This window comes from Coffea arabica, chromosome 7e (genome assembly GCF_036785885.1).
Source record: "Coffea arabica cultivar ET-39 chromosome 7e, Coffea Arabica ET-39 HiFi, whole genome shotgun sequence".
NCBI lineage: Eukaryota > Viridiplantae > Streptophyta > Magnoliopsida > Gentianales > Rubiaceae > Coffea > Coffea arabica.
In genome coordinates, this window is record NC_092323.1 from 1,353,972 (window position 1) to 1,376,822 (window position 22,851).

The following is a 22,851-nucleotide window of genomic DNA, read 5'->3' on the forward strand; positions in this document are numbered from 1 at the left end:
TGAAAAAAAGAAAAGGATCAGCATTCATTTCAAAATTATTTACAGTCATTCTTTCTTGTTCTTATTATTGGATTTGAATGATAATACACATATGATTAGAGAGAACTCTATCGGAAGGAGAGATTAAAAGGTGATTTGACTTTTCTAACATGATAATTGTTTTAGAACATTCCAAAATGAAAAGTATGACACTTTCAATAGAACGGAAAGAGTGTTGAATCATATTTGAATCATGGATTTGAGATGACCCAATTCAAAATCAACCCAAATTAAAATTGGACGAGAATAGATATAATCCATTTAAGTAAAAACCTGATATCAACCCATCCAAAACTCACCCAACCCGTCCAATTGCCAAGTGTACACCTCTCTTTTAAAAGAAAGAAACAAACAGTGACAACCTCATCTTCAAACCATACAGCAATAAGATTTCTTAAGTGCATGCACAGTGACAACCTTTAATGATATCATACACCAATAAATTTACTGTTGACTTACCCTAACAAAATAAAATGAAATAAAACTTCAATCATTGCAATTAATAGCACAACCAACAAAGGAAAGTAAGTCAATCCCATGAACGGCCTGCAAACAAGCTCTACTAGTGCATGCTCCAAGAATCCAATATTTGCCCCTTATTTCATGTCCAAGAATATGATTTGATTTTCCCCTTTCCCAACCCCCTTACCTCTTTTTCCCACGCTTCCCCTTTCAACAAAATTTTAGAAAGAAATGTTTTTACATATACAGCACAAAGATGGGAGAAAAGGTACTTACAATTCTCTAAATGCATCAACAAAATTGGAGATACTATACACTGGTTATGCTACAAAAGAATGAGAATCATGCAAATGGAAGGGATTTCATAGTCAATGATGTTAGCCAGGTCTGAAATTATGAGCAAAACTTATGCTAGGTATGAACAATTCCGGTGGCTATCTGCAAATTCTCGAACCAGCCGTTTGAGAAATCTTCCCCCTTTCCCATTTAATAACCCATGATTATCCTTTCCTCCATCACGGCATCTACTCTCAAGATATTCTGAAGATGCAGCACCGAGGGCCTTCAACCAAGTTGGCACAAGAGATTCAGACTCTCCCTGCTTCAAGTAATCAGCTGGTAGAGCCAGCACCTGGAAATAACTTGAGCTACTCAGTTAAACCTTCAACAATATAAGAACATGAGCACGTTAATTGACGTCATGATTTTTGTTATATTTGCAGTAAAGAGACATATAGGCAATAGAAGAGCTAACATCTGACATCATTAGACAGCAGAGACATAAAGGTCACTTGAGTTAGCAGCAAGATACATATTATGGCATAACCTCTTTTCTGCATAAATTTTGAGTTCCAAATTGCAAAAGAACCATTCAACCAAACAAAGCAGCTACCTTCCTTGCATGATTTTGCTCTAGAAACCAAAGACCTTTTTATACTCCAATTTCCAGATAATAACAAAAACAACTAACTCATATACCTACCAGTACCAGTCCAACCTCAAGACTTTAACAAATTGGTGGAACCCAACATGCTAGACATGTAGTAATGGGCTTGGGCAAGGCGTGAAGTGGAATTGAATAAGGGACCAACACACACTATAAAATACATGTGCTTTTAACATAGGATGATTTGAAAAGAACTGAATATGCAAGAAAATATGTAAACTTTCTCTATTTGCACACTTATAACGTTAAAGATAACATGTTCAAATAGCTCTAATAGAAGTTAATTCGTGATCACCACTAATGCCAATAGATAAGCAAATGGCCCTGCTGGCACATAGAAAGCATTAATACATACAGATGAATGAACACATTGTATGTATCATGAGGGCCATTATCAAGAAATTTCCATGGAATAGCGACAGAGGGAAGTCCAATAGGTAACTTTGAACCTAGAGAGAGAGAGAGAGACTGACTGCAGAATGTAGCCATCCATGTAAAGACTCCCAACAAAGAACAGCTTTTGATGTCATTCTTTCACTTAAACTGCACACCGCAGCCAGTTGTTGCAAGATTGTTGCAGACTTGTGAACCTGAGAAAAATAACTAGCTGTGAAAGAAATCTAAAGATGAACAATTTTCATAACATATTCCCAATCATTACAACAAGAACTTCAGCAAAGCATTGGGCTGGCATGTTGAAATTTAGGATTCATTTTAAGTATGCAATTCTACATAAAAGGCACATGCCTCCCCTGATGGTGAAAGGGACTAACTCAATATATCATAAACAGCAAGAAAGAAAGAAATCATTTGTGGACAATCTTTAAAGCTCCTCTTGATATGTAAATAGTTATATTTGATATAGTTTTTACAGACCCCGCAGACGAACATCAAACTTATCAATAAAGCTGTAGTAGACATCACATAACATAGATCAGAATTTACTGGAGTTAAGGTTGTTAGGCTGAAGATAGTTCTGAATCAACTTTGCCTTAGCATACATGCAGTTCGGTTTGCCAAATGTTTTCCACCTTAGAATAATGGTATAACTGAATAAATTGCCAGTACTCCCTCAATGCTATATCCTAGTGGCACAGTTTCTTCATGGCTTTGGATCACAATGTTGCTTATGAGGTTGAAAGTAAAATGTCATGGCTACCAAAGTTCCCCTACATAAAAAGGCCAACTTTTCAGTTTCAATCTCTAGATTATAAGATCATTTTGATAAACACAGGACATGCACTGGTCCAGTAATCAGATACAAAGTAAGAATAGACCGAAGATCATATTAACAAGGAGAGATGTACTGTACACGCAATTTGAAAGATAAAAAGAAAGCACAAAATAGCTCCTTGTGAAAGTTAAATTTAGCTAATTACCCTGTCAAAGCGAACATGCATATTACCATTCTCTGTTGGTTACCCCCTACCTATGTAAATGAACAAACAAGGGGCCTTTTTGCACAAGGTAATAAGGAAATTCAACCTTGCTATGAGGACGGGGCATTTTACATTTTACCCAAAAGGAAATGCATAGAGTTCTTGTTCACAAAAGTCAGCTAGCTATATCTCCATGATTATGCATATAAGGGCTTTTCTATAAATAAAGAGATAATGAAAATTTAACAAGTAAAAACATGTTCAATTCCAAGTTTTTCTAACTTTCAAAGTTTACTACGTGCAAGTATGTGTACGTTTCTGATTTCAGTGATACCCACTTCAGGTACTACACCTATCCAGATCAAAAGATGCAGAATGTTTAAGCATCAATACTTCGGCAAAATCTAAGCCAATCAAATTAAAAGGACATGAAAGACATAGTTCATCTGGAAAGATATTCATTGGTCTAGTATTTACCCTTGACAGTGCTGAAATACCCAGCAAAGCATACACCAGATTCGATACAAGCCCCTCACCACTGTGAGATATGACTTGTATTGCCATTGCCTCAACTGATTCTTCAGCAACAGAAGCTTTACATTCCAGCAAAGAAGTCAGGCCAACCTCCAAGAAGCCTGAGACCCCCAGAAAAAGTAATGGAGATAATTTACCTCACAAAAGCACAAACAAGATAACCCAGGATAGTTGAAATTAACATTGAAGTGGGTAGATATGAGACTAATATCTTGAAATCATCCTCACTTACAGGTGACCTGTAACCTAGACATGCTTCCAATCTGAGTTTTTTTTCTTAGACTTAGTGCCCATTTGGGAGTACGGCATTTTTGCTTTAAAAAAAATTACTTTTGCATGCTAAAAGTACTTCTAAAGGGTTTGGCAAACATCATTCCATAGATTCAGGATTACAGCTTATGATGCCAAAACCACTTGTAGCAAGAGCTCAAAATTGGTGCTTTTAGCACTTTTAGCAAAAGCTCAAAAATGGTGCTTTTAGAATAACTTTTGTGTTTTAAAAAATTAAACATAAAACTTGATCATTTAATCATAAATTATGAACTGAAATAAAGCAATAAATACATCTCAAAGACAAAATCACACATTATCCAACACCATAAGCACTTATACCTTGTATGCATCCAAACAATATATTTAAGCACTTAATAAGTGCTTTCATTAAATGCTCCATTACATGTACATTTTAATAAGCCACCGCAACACCAAACAGGCACTTAGCAATATCAAACTAAATTGTCCCAAAATGTTGTAACCAGCCAATTTACAGGTTTAAGGGTTACATACATGCTCTTTAATGAGAAAACATCCATATGGATCTAAAATTGAAATGCCTATGGAGATAAAATGCTGTGTCTATGGTACTTTTTTCCGCTATCAGGCCATGGACAAGATTCCCCTTAAGATATACACAGCTGGTTAAAAATGTGGATGACGTACATTTTATTAGACTCATTATTAAATTTGACTAACACGAAGCTTTGATGTGGAAAGGAAGATTCAGAAACATCAAGTCTCCTGACAGACGAATCATTCATCAATCAGCACTTAAATTTCTCGATAGAATTCTGTACTCAGAAGGAAGAAATTGAGCTTACAGGACATATATGACATTGCTGCCAAGGCTGCACCTCGATGCATGGCTGTACAACATATAGCAGCCTTCTGGAAGGATATTTCAAAAATAGAGCCAGAGGCAGCTATTACTTCCTGAGATATGTAAGAAATTTTTTCAATTTCCAAAATTATAACAATAATAACAACAACAACAACAATAATAATAATTAATAATTAACAACCAAAGGTTGAGAAACTCTTAATCAGCCTCCCCTAAATGTGTGCGCGTGTGTACGTAGAGAGAGGGGGGGGGGAGAGCGAATGAGAGGGTATAGCACCTTGGAACAGCTTCTGACATATACAGATGCAAAATTAGTATAGGCTTCCACCAAATCAGGCTCCTGGTCACATATGTATGAAGACGTAAGAGCAATTATTGATCTTGTATAGGTAAATCTCTCAAAAGTGCAGATGTAAAGAGGCCCATATTCTTCTCTACTCCCAAACTCCTCAATAATGTTAGAAGCTGAAACAGGATCAATGACGCATGTCAATAATAATAGCACATTTTGGTCATTAAAGGAGACAAAAACGAATGCAGACAGTTGACAAAAGCTGTGACATTCAAGAAAATCACAACAACATGGAGCTGATGGTCCAGCAACACCATTTCAAACTAAGCTTCAGTGTTCACAACAATTGCTAGTAAAGTAACACTTTCATCAACTAGCACTTTGATAACACTCAAAAAATTCAAAATATTTCAATATTTTCACATTGCGAGTACTCTAGAACTGCATTTTCTGTCAGAATGATTAATCAACTGACTTGACAGCATGAGCTCATCTGGGATATAAAAACTTCAGAGAAAAGTTTGCTTGTTGGTTAGCTGATTCAATACTTGTGCTGGTATCTATACATTGCTGAATTGCAGGAAACAAATATTTAAGAAATTGTATTTACCCACAGTTTAGGGAAATATAAGAGATGAACTAAGAGCAGACATACTTTTACAACTGCAAATTGGTGGAAGAAAAAGACTGAGCGGCGTCCTTTTCAAACGGTGTCAATAATGTGAATTGCTATAACCTACTTCATCTTAGACAGTTTACCTGTTCTGATGTAGCACTCATGACTTGGGAATGATGTGAAATTTGTTGACAAACAATTTAGAACTTTGGGCACTAGTGTCACAAAGTGATGAGCTGCGGACACATGGAACAAATTGAATGAAGCATAAGGGTCAGATCATTTTCAGTTTTATTAATATATTCAGTAATAATATATATAAAACAAGAAAAGAACAGACATGGCAACTCCAAAATTCACTGTTTGGTACAACTTGAATGCAAATTACGCAACTTGAAGCAAAGGGGAAGATGACAGCTAGTATTAGGGATGCATTTGAAAGCTGCAACTAACCCAAACCTCAGTATCTGAAAATCTCTACGCATGGAGATCCTTTTTTCACTTCAGCAGGTATACAGCATAATGACAAAACTTAAGTAGTTCATTGTGCCCTATTCTCACCTTTCTAGTTTTCCCCTTTTTTCCTCTAAATCCTAGCAAAAGCAGTAGAATTTTTCCCAGGCAACCAAAAATTACAGACATCACATGCTGAATAGCTGGTTGTTTTCCTACATATAGTAAACACTGGTTTAAAATTGATCAGAGTAAGGCAGACTGCCAAACAATCTGAATTGTGTCTAATGGCTTCAGCAGGTATACCAAACTTTACTGCCATAGATTGTTTCCAAGTATTATTATCTTCACTAATACTACTAATTATGGGCTATGATTAAGGCCTCTGAAGTCTGCAGCTTGACAATGAAGTTTGTGCTGTTTCCATTTGCCCAAGACAGGTGGTTAATATAAAACCAAATATAGTGCTTAATCCTTTGAATTAAGTGTTGCAGTCAGACAATGAATTGGCAGGAATACGTATTCCAATATAGTGATTTGATAGCTCAGCTAGTGATGCATAGGTTGCTTCTTCCCACCATCCAACTGGCTAGACCTTAAGCAATAGGTTGGACATCACAACTTTTGCTTACCAGCACAAGACTCAATAATAGGATTAGATGTTAAGAAAAAGTTAAAATTCTTCATTTCAAGCAACCAGCTAAAAGATCTAGTATCTCTTTCAGCAGCAAGTTGTTGTGTAACAAGATCACTGTCTGTTCTTAAAATCTTTAAATACCACTGAGCCAATCTCTGCCAGCGTGAACAAAATAACAACTTTCAGTTTCTAATGAGCCAAAAGATAGGAAAGTTCAACCACCTATTAGTCACTTCTTAAGTCAAAGAATGAAGGCTTAGCGTGAAGGTCATAAAACAAATGCTGAAGAATGATGGGCAGCCCAACTAAGAAAGTAAAGGAAATGAGAGGGAGACGAAGCAAGCAAGAGGTAGAGTGTGTGAAACTCTTTTGGAAGCCTAAACACTCTACAAATCTTTGTTATTGTTGTGCTTTTGTTATTAATTATACACCTTTTTTGTCCCAAGCATCATTAAAAAAAAAGGTCATTATTTCTTTTTTTTTAAGATGTTCTTCATATTAATTCTCTGCATTGCATGCAACCCATTCATCTCGAGTTGGGATCCTAGGGCAGCCTCCACTTGACAGATTACTCTGGATCGGAGATGCAATTGATTTAATCCACTTGCAACGAGTATGTATGAGGTGTCACCAACATCCAGAAAATTAAAAAAAACAATACCTGATGACTTAATTGCTTGAGACAGTGCCCTGCAAGCTGCAGCAGATAAACTTGAATTCTCAATGTGTTCTGATTGAAAGACGTTCTCAAGCACTGGCCACAACACCCCCAGTAGCACAAGAATAGAATTGTCTACAGATGGACCATTGGATACATGCGTTGCTAGATGATTGAATACAATTCCCATTCTGAAACCAAAAAGATCTAGTGCAATTTAGGTTACAGCATACTGATTAAAAGATATGCTAGATCATATTAATTCACTTTGGTTATGTGAAATTATCCTCTAATGTGTTGATTTAGTTATCAGACGAAAGGATACACATTACGAGAATCACAATAATTTGCAGGGCAGAAAAGTGGTAATTACCATATACTAGAGAGCCCAACAGAAAGAACACATTAAACTGGAACCCATAATTTCCTCAAATTATGAAGCTCATTACGACTTAGGAGAGGCCGGAATGGTACATTACTCCAATAAATACAGTTTCCACAAGAAAACTATTTCTCCAGTAACAGTACATTAAATGGAAGGAAACACAGTAAGCTCATTTTCAACGCCAAGATTGTTCGCAGATTATGTCATTTATTACATTGACTTTGTTTGTTAAACATATTGTTGGGACAGCATAAATTCATTATCAAGTAGAAATTATACAGCAAATCAGAAATAAAGAGTTTGGTTTTCCCAAACTCAAACAAGTGAAAAGGAAAAGAAGAATAGTCAAAAAGCTTAAAGGTAAGCTTCAAATTATTTATTAAAAAAAAAAAAAGGAATACTCCACTACTTTCCAAGGTAAAAATGCAGCGAACACTACATACTAAGGAACGAGCAATAAATCTTAAGTAGAAAGATCAAACCTATATAGTCCTCTTCTAGCAGAGTAGATAAGCCGAGTATATATAGCTGGATCTTGCCTCAAAGAATGCTTATGTTCTTCACTGATCTGAAGCAAAGATAAAGAAATTGAAGGGGGATATCAATTTAAGCGACGGTTAAAAAAGAAGCAAAGATGTTGCTTCTCCAATAAACTCAAAGCTGGCTCAAGTAAATACACCACCAATGCAAGTTCGAGTGGCAACAGAAACAACAATAATGGTCTTAGTACAGTTCCTGATTCTGCACAAAAGCCTTTCCCAAAATGCCATAAGTTGTTCAAATAAGGCATGAGAAATGGCGAGCCTGATAACTAAAGACCTCGACTATTAGACCTTAAAAAGGCAGCTCTAAAGCTGGACGATTAGGTCAATGATAAGCTCTCATCCCTGGTAAGGTTGGATGCTCATGAGTAATGACACAGAAAGGCTATAGTTGTACCACTAAAAGGTGTATTGCATGCTGTCATCTTTTCTGATCTCCAGATAATCAAATGAACTTAGATTCAGTGATTTCATTATTCTCCAGGTTTGAGCCATTCAGTCCAGTATATTATGCCTTAGCTAGAACTTAATCACTGTCCTCTGCAACTCTGTATAACTACATAAAGGACCTTATTTACAAGCTATATAATCTGAGTCTCTTAAATCTTAATGGATAAGCAAGCAATTTTGATGATTCTCTCAACATTCTTAAAGAATAACATGCAATATCTGAAGCATCTGTCCAACTTATGACAACCTGATGCCTGCCATTTCATCAATTTTGTGTATAAGTCAACTTAGGACAACCATTTCCAGTTGAATGATTGAAAAATTATAAGCCGGAAATACTTTAAAAAAAAAAAAGAAGGAAGACTTGAGTAGTATAACAAATGGGTTCATTTAGCAGATTCCAGTTTCAAGATGGTCTTGAATTTCAGAGTTACATTAGTGTCAACTCTAAAGATGCTTTATGCTAGGGATAAAAGAGTCATGTTACAGAATGACCCAAGAAATAAGATTTTCCAAAATTTTATTGTGTAACCAGATGTAAGCAGAGCTATAGCTGTCCATATGGTGTCAAAAGCTTTGGTAACAAGTATTCTTGGAGATTAAGCACCCTTCTGGGTCTCAAACTCGTTATCATAAATATGATGTCTTAAGCTCATTTTAAGCAGCTTCAGTGACAAACCCCACTTTACTTAACAACGAGATCTAGTAACCATTAGCTCTGTTTTCTTCTTTAGCTCAAGTCTAAGCGCCATTCAAAGCCAACCAACCAGAATTTTGAAGACTCATATCACTAGCCTTAAGCCGAACACCATTGGCCCATTAAATATTTTTTCACCAAACCTTGAAGGGGTAAAAGAACCCTGCATAAGTAACTATTTTTTGGTGCTCCAAATCAAAGATCTGCATCAAACATAGCCTTTCTCACTTCTATACACTTGAAAGTATAGCCTATCATGCTAAAAGAATTGAAGTTGAGGTTCAATCTTTAATGCCATCACTTAATCTATGTACTGGCATATCAAGGTACTGGCATTGCATGGGTCGCATAAGTCATAATTAAGTCACTTAGCGAAGTTAAAGGCAGAGTACAGAAGCCTGATCAAATCATCTAGTTGAATTAGGCCCTCCTTTTTTTTGGTGAAGTGAAGAAGTTTTGTGGCACAAGCATAGATATGCCCTCGCTATGGAACAAGTTTTAATGAGCAAATCAAATATGCTGAGGTCAACCACCATTAATACAGGTCGCTTGGTCATTTGGTCAAAACTCTCACCCTATAACTCACAGAACCTGATACAACGGCCAAAAGAAGTTAAAAAAATAAAAATGAAAATAAACTAATTCAGTTTCAAGAAACCATGCATGCCAAGCACATGCAAAATGTAACGAATCGCAAGCAAGAGGATGTTTCACCTCATATCGGACATGTTATATGTTCTATGGAAGCATAGTTTATCTGAAGTGCTTGAGGAAACTCCTATCAGTTAAGCCTATTAGAGACAAAAAACGCAAAACCAGAGGATGCAAAAACGAACAACACCAAAAGGAGAGATGTTAAATGCTTATTCACAAGACAAAATGTAGATTAGGAACCCTCTGCTTTAAATATTGTAGTTTACCAAATGAGAGCATGTTCTTACTTAAACATTTTTCATATCAAATTCATCTGTTAAAGCAGTTTGTACATGTTTAAAATTCCATGATTACAAAAGTGAAAATGACAAAGGAAATAGCAAGAACATATCGAAGATAATAAGGCTTTACAATGGATCATGAGATAAGTGAGTGTTAACCATCAGAGCTAGACAATTTTGGCACCACCAACCACCATCATAAGACAGAGGATAGAGATCAGGAGATCAGACACTCACAAGCTTTCCAATAGCTTCATAGCTTGGAGAAAGTAATCTAACTAACAAATTATTCTTCAGCTCCTTGTTAGGAACAGAACCAACAACAAAAGTGATTGCACCAACTACTTCTTCCTCGTCCTCAAGAGAAAAGTGCCTCTCTTCCAATTTCTGTAATCAGAAGATTATTAGATATATCAGGAAAAATAGAAAATTTGAAGGAATTGGAAGGATAACGTTTCAAGTGCTAATTTGATAATTTCAACACAAAGGATTACGGTAAATGCTACTACTTTCATATGTTCCACCTAAGAAACTCAACAAAAAACAAAGAAGGTACTCTTGAAGAAAGCTTTATATTTACTAAATATCCCACTAATAAAACTTCGAACTATAACTTCAGAGTTGAAAAGAAATTTCCAAAAGGTAATCTTGCATGGATCATATTAGGTCATCTGAGGGGAGCAAATAAATAGCATAAAGTATCATAAAGTGTAAATGAGTTACTAAGAAAATGTCTCATTATAGAACAAAATGTCTTGGTACATAACTACATTTAGTTATTAATTACTTGCCACAAAATATCCATTTGTGAGTTGATAGTAGAGTTGGAATGCTATTAAAGAGCCTTAAAATGAAGCATCAGGTTCATGCATATAGCATGACACACCTCTCCAATCCAGATTAAGATTTCCAAGTTTGAAGGTTCATGCATGATTGCACAAGCATCTTCACAGAACTTGCGCAGGGCACATGAAGAAGCGTTTGAACAGAAAGGTTTTGAAATCCCTGTGGCAAGAAAAAGCCTGAAAATAGCACATTAGTCTCAGAACAGAACTGATAAGAACCGATCTAGTAAAAGAAAAGCAAAAGTCACAACAAAATGCTACTGCACTACTACAATATAATGGTAGAAATATGTACATTCCATACGCTCTTCTGTCCATACTCCTAATAGTTGTTAGGTGTTATAAGCTTTTATGCATACGATATGATCTCTAATAATAAAGTTAGTAAATTGCCTAAAATACCCCCTCTTAATCTAGGGTAACCTTCATTAACTGATGCAGCATTTTCCAGGGAGCAGTTTTCAACTGTTTGAAGCTTCATTTCCCTCCACTGAAGGCCCAGTTTCCCTTCTGACCATGCTTTTTGGGGCTTCATTATAAAGCGTACCACAGATGCTCCATAAAAAATTTCTGTGTCTTGGTAGGCCATATTGGTGAAAGCACAAAAATTGCTAAAATGGGTAATTGGGCTGGGATCAGCATATGCACATGCCCAAGTAACTATAAGCACATTTAGGTTTGAGTCAATTCCCACTCAATTCCTCCGATTTGTTACATTATATTTCATATATGTTACAGTGCTCAGTAATAACATGATTAGTATTAGGGTTAATTTCAGAAACCTCCCCCGAGGTTCATCCTAATATCACATGGCACCCTCAAAGTTTCAAAAATCTCACTTACCTCCCCTATCAATATGATGCGACTAGAAGTCCCAATCAGAGACATTGAAACGACAAAGTTACCCCCAATGTCTTCCATCTTTTTTAAGTAGCAAAAGGTTGGAAGATATTAAAAAAAATACGAGCTAAAGTATCTAAAAACAAATAACAAGAATGCCATCTAAAATATTTTTCTCCCTCTTTGTTGCAAAAATCTTTGCTTTTAATGTTCGTCTTTGCCACAAACGATTCAAAAATCTGTGCTTTTAATGTTCGTCATTGCCACAACTGATCTCCTAAAATTTTCGTTCTAATTTCCCTCTTTGCAGAACTTTTGTGTTTCATTGCTACAAAATCTTTGCTCTTAATTTCCTCCTTGTTGCGACCAATCTCCTGAAACTTTTACCTTTTTATAATGTTTAATTTCGTCCTTGTTCCTACTTATTGCACTTACACCTTCTCATATTCTAAGTTTAATATTCCACCTTATTTGTCTTTTTTTCATATTTCAAAATTCACAAATAAAATTGCACAAGGATAACAGTGGAAGGATAACATAATCTCTCTCCTCCAATGCATTGTTTAATATTACTTTTATATGTAAGGGGTGACAATGTTACACAAATTATCATTCAAGGGGAGCTATATGAGATTTCTGAAACTTCAAGGGTGCTAGGTGATATTATGATAAACCTCAGGGGAGATTTCTGATATTAACCCTTAATATTACTCTTACTTGCGAGTTATCTGATAATCATCATTCCCTAACATATTTGTTAGCTTCTTGCTTTTACTCCTAATTCATTTGATATCCCTTATAAGTTGAAAGAAATAAAATAACCCTTACAGTAATGGCCTGCCATTAGTCAGGAAAGCAGATATCCACTTTGAATAGGAACTAATAATGTCTGCAACCGATTTATATACCTGGTAAGGATAAGCAATGGGAGGCAAAAATAGTTAGATTAGTTAACCAAATGCTGAAAAGGAACAAATGTGCTCCGACTAGAACTGGTGCAAAGATATGTCTCTATTATATATCCTTTTTGCCAAATGAAGCATAAAAAGCAAAGTACCATGGAAGAGGAAGTTAAAAAAGCATATACTGTACCATAAGCATTAAGCCCTTGAGGTCATCAGACGTTCTATTGGACAAAATTGTCACCAATTCGATTAAAACAGAGAAATCCAAGTTTGCACCTTCTTTAAGAACTACTTCAGCTACCTACAAATAAAGAACAGAAATTATAACCAATAAAAACAAGAAACTAAAAGAGCAATTGCACACAAAATTATCAGATAGCAAAACTGTTAGTAAAATGTGCAGGTATAGATAATCCGAAGATTAAAACAGTATTATGAGACACTAACTTTCAACTTCTGAACAAAAAAAAAAGATTGTTTCTACAATACCCTGGTATGACTTGACATTGAAGCCAGGAACTATAAGAAACAAGTTATTGGACAGCTCAATATGTTAAAAAAGAGGATCAGATACTGACGATATTTAGACCACATAGCTCTCTGAGTGCCATCCAAGAGTAAATAATTGCTTATGTACTATCTTTTCAAAATACTGATGTGGTTCTGGGTCCAATGACTTCAAATAAACTACCAGTAGGGAACTAAACAATAATCAAAATGTCAAGATATTTGCATTCTTTGGACCAGGGAAAAAAGTGAGCCTTGAAAAGGTACCATGCACACACCTAGCATATTCTTCAGGTGCAGCCTTGCAGATCAACAAATAATTCAAGTAGGACCATCCCACAAGCACCAAAAAAAACTATGAAAATGAGGACATGATCCTAAGAAACTTAAAAGCATAACATTAAAAACTAAAAAAAAATCCTCTAACTGTTGTCTGAATGGATTAAGACCATGTAGGGACAAAGCAGATTGAGTAATGCTATCCAGCAAATATCTCCTTAAAAGCACAAGGAAACCTCTTTCGTGCAGTTCTGCCATTTGGGCTGATGAGTGCATTTAATATCAAATGTCAAAGCCAGTTCCATAAGTAGAAAATCTAGAGGCTGTTTGTCTAATCCCTCATCGCTCAATCATGGACGAAAATAACTTAAGTTCTTCACAGCTTTTCTCCAATTCACCTGCAGAGATGGCATTTGCTTCCCATTCCTCATGATTATAGAAGTACATAGCCTACAGCTACCGATCTCAGGAGAATACTTGCACCAAACTTGAGCTTCTCATGATACGTTTTCCACCAACATATAAATGAAAAAAAAATGCAACCAACCACCCAACACACCTACAGCAAAGTGTACATGCAACTGGTCCTCTGAACCAGTGTGAATAGAGACTATAAACTAAACAGAAGCAAAGATTCACATAATCTATACACCTACAGAACAATGCAAGTACTGCATTCATTCCTGTAATTAAAGAGAGAAACTCTTGATACAGCATACGAGAACTGGCCTCTCTATAAAATCAACGGCGATCATAAACCAGGGTTTTGGCATTATCAAGTCATTTTTAACATGTTACTGGCAGAAAAGTCAAACCTAATGATGCAGATGGGGAAGAAATGAGAATATGAACTGTTTAAGCGAAGTACCACGGCAGCAGTTTCCTTTCTAGCCAACAAGTGGCTACTCATTTTAGCCTTAATGTGTATTAATTTCTTTCCTACTTGATTAAGGATTTCAAAGTTTGTTTTAACTGCTAGGAATATAAACATTTCATTGGATTATGATACAAGAACTGGAATTACGGGGATTTTGACCACTAATGACATTGTCATCCAAGCTCAATGTTTAACAAAAACAAAAATTGCCACCTTCCACCATGAATTCTTAATATTCTATTGGGTTGCAAAATTAGCCATCAATCAAGTTTTCCTGCTAGTTGTTCCCAGAAAAACCACAGTTTTGGCATCTTCTTCTTGTGCATCCCTAGAGCCAAAGACAATCCACAAAATGGAAGCAAGAAGAAATCAAACATCCACTTGAGTGATTGGGTTGTGAAACATAGAAATCAGAGATTTAAGGTAGCACCCTGTGTTTAGACATAGTGGAATGTTGTGATAAAGAAGAAATCTAGAGCAGTAGATTTGACAGGAAAAAAGTAGTGCAACGGATAGGATTCCTTATCAAGTTATGAGGTTTGTCGAGGTTGATATAGGGGGACACAATATGACAATTTGGAATTGTGTACCTATACATGATGTTTATGAGACATAGTTAACATAAAATCCACTCGTGCATTTTTAAAATCACCAAAAACAAAAGAAATATTCTCCAACTGTTTGATAAAAATATTCTGGGATAGCCCAGATCATTGCTTTAGATCAAGTGCAGGCTCGTGTGTTGCAGAAAATACAATCCATACACAGTGCTTGATAGAAGTCCTAACAGCAACCATAGGAGGCATGTAGCTCATTTTATGGCATTAGAGCTGGATTAGGAAGAAAGTTCCTTCAATCAGAATGGATTAGAGCCATATCCCTTGTCTGCTTGGTGGATGTTAAGGTTAGAAAATCAAATTTTTCCCCTTTTTGCTTTTTTCTTCTTTATTCTTCCTCTTCTTTGTCTTCTTCCTCCTGCACTACCACTGCAATCAGAGCTTCAAACTGTTGTTGCCTACAAGCCTAGTACAGTCTCGGGGACAAGCTGGTGACACCACCGTCAATCTTGTTTTATCATACTATGTGCCTCTAATCTCCATTCTCCATATAGAGTATAATCCCAACATCCAAACTATCAAACTCCCAACTGTTCAGCTCCAAATAGTCACCACACCAATGTCATCCCCACCAAAATCAAAACCTTTTAAACCAAGACATATCTCGCAGTCACACAGACATAAAATCCACTTAAATCGACCAAAATTACACCAAGATAAACCCAAAAAAATCTAAAATTCTCAAACAAAGACTAGCTACAATTCTATAATTTCACAATATAAACAGAAATTAAGTGCATGATGACTTGTAGACATCGTATATTCTCTTGGATAGGAAGGTTAAGAATCCAAACCCTTAGGATCACGAACCAACACCACACTATGTCACAACACCTCCAGCATGGTGTCACATACAAGTATTGTAGGTGCCATTTCACTGAATTTCTAAAATTAGAACACAGCCACACAGCCCAGGACTCTGACACACCTTCAAGGGTGCTTCTTACATGCTCATTTTGCTTTTTGTGTAAGTTCTTTTACTATATGAGTGAAAAAATCAAGGTAAAGGAGGACAGTGGTGAAAATCTTTAATTGTGCATCTCGATTCCAGTAGGTATATGCCAGAAAGATATTGTCACTTTAATACCCATCAATGACTGCAATTTCATCCAACAGAAGAGGCCCTTAAATGTCCTGGTTTCAATTAAGCACTGAAAACAATTTAAAATGCTCTCCATTTTCTACATGCACATGCTTATAAGCAATATACCATAATACCTTCCCCGTGAAGTTTTTCTTGAGATTTTTCAAATGCATAGACTACTAGACTTTCCATCACATTTATATTCCCGCAAACCTCACCTGTTGAAATTGTCGATGTCATATCAAGATTCCCATTACAACTACTATGGCATCAGCAGATTGTTGCAATTAAAAGATATTGGTCAGTTTTAGAAAAACACCCAGAACTCTGGTCCAATTAAATAACTACAAGTTCAAAATCTTCAAGGGAGGTTTCTGGAATTATAAAGAATCTGAGGGTGCCTAGCCAATGAGTACCTGAGCAACTATGTAGAAATGGTAAAAGTAAACAAGGACCATAGAAAGCAAGAAAAGGAATAATAGAAAAACAAATCAAACTTAACACTTTACATACCACATTGAGAGCAAACAATTTGGCTTCCACCTCCTTCCAAGGTACCTGCACATTGAAAGACACCCATCCCCCAAGAAAGATCTGACATAGAAAAGGAAATATTGATATGAATTTAAGAATACAATTAGAAAGCAATTTTCTAACTAGAACGAGAAAATGAAGCATTTTCATCCTTTTTCAGGGTAAGAATCATGCTCAAAGCTCTTAGACCTTACCTCACATGGAAGAGCTACAATGACTGACACTATCCTAAATCAATTAGGAAAATAAGAATTCAACAAATTGAATACTAATGCTAAGACACACTACATAAGGGATGATGATTAGGCGCCATTGCTATGTCAGGAGTCAGCACTATTTTTATGAAGTTCCGCCCAGGAAACAGTGTAACGCGAGAACAGGGGAGCAACGGGGGAAAGCTTTTCCAACAAACTGTATTTATAAGGAACATATGATAAATGCCAAGTAGAATATCCCATGATCGAAAATTCCTCAATTAAATGCAGTATGTGACAAATGGCAAGTAGAATATGCCATGATAGAAAATTCCTCAATTAGATGCAGTAATTATGTTGTGAAAGAACCTCTATACACCAAGGCGGAAACCAGAATGATTGTTGCTAATTTGTTTTACCTTCACTTTCTCCTAACTTTCCACTTGCTACTGCAGCACTATAAACAAGAAGGCAAAAAGTCTACACATTTCCTAGAAGTCTGAAGCCAGTGCATTCCACACATGGGAAAGCTCACTATAAGTTAGGATTAAAGCTTTGGAACTGGCCACAGCCAAATTTTCCAATTTAAGAGAGTGCTGGAAAGGCACAGTGGACACCTAGATTCAAATTTTGGTATAGAGAATCTATCCTAGCACACATGCTAGAGTTCCCAACACCACAGCACAAACATGATTTTCCAAGTTAAGTATTAGCTACGATCTCATATTGTACTTGAAAACTCAGTTGCGTAACCAACAAAAATATGGGTTTCCATCTGGTTTAAAAGCAAAAGCACTCCTAACTTAGATAAATAACGCCATCAGTTAAAACACCAACTATAGTGCCAATTAACATGTATACTCCGAAATATCAAATAACAGGTACCTTTTGAGCAAATGCAGCAGAGCCTAGAAGCTGACAGATATCAACCAAAAGTTCCACCAAATTCATCCGAAATTGAACAAGGCCATCAGGCAGATCAATAGTTTCTCCATCATCATTAAACATAGAATCGTTCACCTGTCCAAAAGACTACAAATTAATCATAATCCAGACAAAAAAATGAGGAAAAGGAAAGAATCTTGCAATACATGTATCTGAAAACAAAATTATTCCCACAGACACAATATTTTCTCAAAATGGCAATATGACCAAAAATGAACTGACATATGGACTCTTTCTCCATTGCTCGCCTATTTTCCAATTTGCAGGGAAGTGTACAAAGGATGAAAAGGTCACAATCTTTGCAACATAGCAAAGATTCTGTCCTCACTAATACGATAAACCTTCCATCATCTAACAACTTAGCCAACGATGAACAGGCCTCTAGACTTGCTTTTAAAAGCATTCACAGTAACCATGAATCTCGTAAGCAACTACCACCCCTGGAAAAAGATAAACTACTTTTACCCACTAAGGTCATTCTCCAGCTCAGGTGTAATCAGGTACTAATATATTATTCCAACTTATTCTTCAACTTTGAATGATCTAAGCATGTTTGTACAATGTTCTCTTCAATATATTCCATCACAGCACATACCTTAAGCATGTTTGCATAAACCAATAGAACTAAGACTTGCACAAAAATGGACAAACCAAATATCTGCATCCAACGAAAGTGGAAACAAATGAAGCAAACCTGTGCCCGCAAGAGAAGAGCATCAAGTAAAGCTGAGTAAGCAGGGAGAAATACTTCTTGAATATTCTTTCTATCTCCTCCACCACTCAAATCATGCCCAAGAATGCAACCTGCAAGACTTGACCTGACATGTAAAGAGAACAAAAGGCTGAATTTGCATGAGATATAATTAATTCATAAAGTAAACTGTGAACCCAGCTTTAGCCACATCAGAGCGCTCAGGAACAAACAAAACTAGGTTACTCGTATCAGGGAACTAACACTGTGGGAAAAGGCAATGATAAGCAAGATAGGAAAACAAAGAACTATTTCTACCAGAACTGCAAGGTTGAGTCAGCAATTTCCCAATCTTCACCTGGAAAAGCAGCACAACTGCATGCATAGATAAGAAATCAGAACATTATAAGTTAATATCAAACAAGGGACATTTTGCAGTGCAATTACGTAAGTATGCACTTTGCATGCCACAAGGGAGATGTACAGTACCCTAAATCTACTGAAGTAGGCTCATATGGTCAAACATCTTCAACATTCATACTCCAATGATGTAATTGTTTACCAAACTAGTTGTTTCATCTTTAATTACTAAGACAGTTCTGATTTCCAAAAAAGTTACGATGTTGATGAGTAGGAGAAAGGCAGAGAGCTTAAGTTAGCATTTTAAGGCAAATGCATCAAATTATGACCCACACACCTATGGCTATGATACACGTTATCTTCTTAAGCACATCATTGTCAAATGTTCAAGATCTAACCTCAATAGAGCATCCATGAGTATTAGTGCCTCAGGACTTGCTTTCAAAATCAAAGATGGTGCCTAGGATACATCATAATCAGAAAAAACCAGTTTAGGCCACATCAGATGAGCATTAGTACCACTCTATGATTTTATGAAATCTAAATTGGAATCAAGATTCTATAAGAAGCAAGCCATGAAGAAGGAAAACTCCTATTGAATAGAGAACTTTGAACACTCACTGTCTGACCAATTTCTGACATCAAGCAAGCAATACCAGCAATCACTTTCTCATCTCCCGTATTAAGAGCTGGAAGAAGAAGCACTTCCTTTAGAAATCCAATTCTGCTTAACAAAGCTTGTGGCAAACCCTATGCAATAAAGGACGAGGAATTAGGATATAATAGAGAAGTTCTGATTCAGGAAACTTGATTGTTTATACTCCCCAGAAAAGCTCCTAAATAAGCATGAAGAATAACTGCAGTGGAATCAAAACAGTATAGCTAAAGAACTGCAAGAACAACTCTCCCTTGTTTTGTCAGTAAGGTTGCTGCTAGGTTCCCCAGTATAATAATCTCCTATGGCAAAATAAACTGATAATATTTCGTGCACATGATCATACAGAAGCAAGTTTATACCTCATTTCGACTCATAAGTTCAACAAGAACTTCAATAGCCAGATCAAATGAAGAGAAGACCTACAGAATAAAACAACAATATCAATATGTCATCACTTTGGGACCCGAGAAATCTCCTATAACATGTCAAAAAATACAAAACATTACTTGCAAAGCATTAAAAATAAAATTAAGAATTGGATGCGATGGCAATGAGGCAGCTGGAATCTCCGAGAAGCAGCCAGCTCGAACCTACATGCAGAGATAATTAAACAAAGAAAGTCAATAACAAGAAAGGAGAGACATCAATACCAACCAATTATGGCATATATTTGATGTAAAATTCCATTCAAGGTTCAAAAGAAATCACGGCAAATTCATCTGTCCAGTGGTCCAACTGAATCATTTTTTCGTATCAATTATATCCTGTGCCAATTGATAATTATAGGCTAGCGTAATTTGGAGGCAAAGATCCTACTTAATTTACATCAATAGGCAATAGAAACGTTCTAAGTCTATTGAACCTACTACTCAAAAGGGTATTCCTAGATTTTCAGAACGATCATTTGAAACTGTACGTCCTTATCGCACTCTAAAAGAATGGAATCCATTAATCCAAGATTTATTAATCACAGGGAAAAATATTGTTGAGAATTTTCAGTATGTCAGTGCATGAAAAATGTATAAATCATAGCACAAAAATTATATTTAGAGTTTCTAAGACAAGTCAACCACAAATCACATAAAAACTAGAGGGTAGACGGTCTGAAACTTTAGTACTTCCATCTTTCAATCATGCCTTGTCCTCTTAGTTATGGCTCTTCCCATCATTAATTTACGCATTTCCTATATGAAGAAGAAATAACATATTTGTCAACTTGCTTCTTTTCCCAATCCTCTTCCTTGTTGAAAACTGTCTTACCCAACTTAACAAGCAACGCAATATCTTTTTATTGGTGTCAGCAAGTTGAACGCCACCTCCAAACCTCTTCTCAGATTGCTGCAGAAGGAACTCAATGACCATTGGAGTATGCAAGAGAAGCTGTCCTTAACAGAAAAAAGATATAGTTGAGAAGAAAATATGAAGTATGTATTCATCCTTTGCTGGTAAAAATAAAAGAAACTATGTAAAATAAACTAGTTCGACACCTGTTGTTCATATTCATATCGAATAGTCAAAGTTTTGCAGTTATTGGTGATGTGATCCTCAAAGACTTCCGGTAAGACCGTAAGCATCTCTAGGACGGCAATATGGCCACCTTCGTGACTTTGCAGATTCTGCACACTGTAGAAAAGCTTCTCAATGGGTCTCCCATGCTCTACGGCGTGAAGTAGAAGTGTGGAGAGAGCAAGGCAGATTTGTGTCAATAGCTGCTGTGGGAATAGAACAAGCATGTGACTCAATTTCAGTCTACTAGTATTAGTCGATCACAGAGCAAAGTAGGCAGTTGGATCACCTTTGAAGGGCCAGCACTAAATCTTCGAGCAGCCAACAGAAGAGCATTCAGCAAAGCATCTTTTGCTTCGGACTGTAGATAATATCCTTCACTTTGGATCTACAAAGCAGTGAACAACCAGAATCATAATTAAGAAGAGATACTGCACCCAAACACAACCGGCATAATAACAAACGCGTATAACCACGTTGAGTTGCCAATATATAAGTTAAACCGGTTATGAAATGAATGCAGAAAGATTCCCAACGTCGGCCAGCAAGCCTCGTGGCGTAACATATGCTTCACTAGTGTCGGCCCAAACATGACTGGAATCAACAAAACTTGTATCGTTATCCTCAAATTTGATTCTATAAACCAAACTTAGAAGATTAAGGGAGCCAAAATGCGCCCATATTCTGGTTAATGTTTTTTTTCCCTTTTGTACATAGTTCTGGTTACTGATTCAGCTGTTCCGAAATGAGGATAGTACATTCACAGAGGCAGCAGAGCGTAGCGATTCTATATAAGATCGGTGTAAAACAGCCTACAGACCTTTCGCTTGAGAATCTGAGCTGCGAAAAACTCCACTTCATAATCCGAATCAAATTGCTGATGGTGGTCGGAGGTGAGAATGGAAGTAGCGACTTCCCAAGCGGCGTCGCTCTGCTGGAATTGAACAAGCCATTGATTCGCGGCCACGCGGTTACATGACTGGGTGTCGTGATTTAGGAGGTGAACGGCCTGAGCGACCTTGATTTGAAGCTCCATCCGTCCTCCTCCTCCTCCTCCTCTCCAGTCTCCAACACTCTAAAGAGCAAAGGGCTATAGTCAATCATCAATAGGAAAGGCAAAAAATGAGAGGACGACGCCTGTAAGTTTAGACAGCACCATGTCCTCCTCCTGCTTCAGAGTGAGTCTGTATGTGTTTTCGTAAATCGTTTAGCTATTTATTACCTACACCAGGGGCCTCAAAGGGCGTTGAAGAAATACTACCAATCCTGCTACCCAAAGGGGTATTTTGTCCCCTTTCCTTAACCCTTCTGCAACTAGTAATATCCTAGAAGAGTTGCAGGAATCATGAGTAAAATGTAAAGGGATGATTTCAAAAGCCTCCCCTAAGGTTTCTCATAATATCATTGAGTTCTCTTGAGACTTTTAAAATTTCACTGACCTCCCCTGCCAACTTGACAAAACTAAATATTCTTATCAAATGTCATATATTGACAATATTATCCTTACTCTTAATAACTATTTAACCAAAAAGTCAAAACAAAATAAAATTTTTAAACCAAAAAATATTAATACAAAAACAAATTGTTATCTAATAATGGTCTATATATCTTTATATCAAGATCATGATAGTACAACAAAGGATGTGGATAAATTAAATCTAGTTAAAATCAACCATTTAGGAGGAATTTGGTGAGTAATTAATACCTTGAAAACTTTCGTAGACAGCTATACAAAAGTAAATAAATTATTTTTAAAAAAAGTCAAGAAATTTTGTTAGGAAATAGATTTTAATACATGATGTAGTTTAAGTTGTATTAAAATAATAATCTCTTCATATGTGTGAATTCTTCAAGGTGTAAGTTTTGA

At 36.3% G+C, this 22,851-nt stretch overlaps 1 protein-coding gene across 9 annotated transcripts; it reads right to left on the bottom strand.

Moving 5' to 3' along the window:
- Window positions 1-720: 720 nt before the first annotated feature.
- LOC113723117 (transportin MOS14) lies at window positions 721-22,317 on the bottom strand. 9 transcript variants are annotated; one of them, XM_072059713.1, is made up of 24 exons: window positions 21,805-22,316; window positions 21,274-21,372; window positions 20,966-21,187; window positions 20,739-20,858; window positions 19,985-20,068; window positions 19,838-19,897; window positions 19,442-19,570; window positions 19,219-19,280; window positions 18,779-18,835; window positions 18,464-18,587; window positions 17,710-17,856; window positions 16,610-16,690; window positions 12,920-13,033; window positions 12,656-12,735; window positions 11,029-11,164; window positions 10,380-10,529; window positions 8,001-8,086; window positions 7,137-7,324; window positions 5,529-5,621; window positions 4,755-4,942; window positions 4,458-4,569; window positions 3,304-3,461; window positions 1,921-2,037; window positions 721-1,132 (listed from the first exon to the last, which is right to left on the bottom strand). In XM_072059713.1, exons 1-24 carry the CDS (start codon window positions 22,018-22,020, stop codon window positions 908-910), a joined length of 3,048 nt encoding a protein of 1,015 aa, XP_071915814.1. In that variant the 5' UTR covers window positions 22,021-22,316; the 3' UTR covers window positions 721-907. The 9 variants fall into 9 exon arrangements, with proteins under 9 accessions (XP_071915814.1, XP_071915813.1, XP_071915816.1 ...); XM_072059712.1 differs by having other exon boundaries at window positions 20,966-21,190; XM_072059715.1 differs by having other exon boundaries at window positions 17,710-17,844; window positions 21,805-22,315.
- Window positions 22,318-22,851: the final 534 nt, after the last annotated feature.

What these genes read in the sequence shown, in the direction of transcription:
- LOC113723117 (XM_072059712.1), bottom strand. Translation starts at nt 22,020, where the DNA reads ATGGAGCTTCAAATCAAGGTCGCTCAGGCCGTTCACCTCCTAAATCAC. An exon ending in TTATTTTTAATGCTTTGCAA is followed by an intron (nt 19,898 to 19,984) that starts GTAATGTTTTGT and finishes TTTATTCTGTAG; the next exon opens with GTCTTCTCTTCATTTGATCT. An exon ending in CTGCTGCATTTGCTCAAAAG is followed by an intron (nt 16,691 to 17,709) that starts GTACCTGTTATT and finishes TTTCTATGTCAG; the next exon opens with ATCTTTCTTGGGGGATGGGT.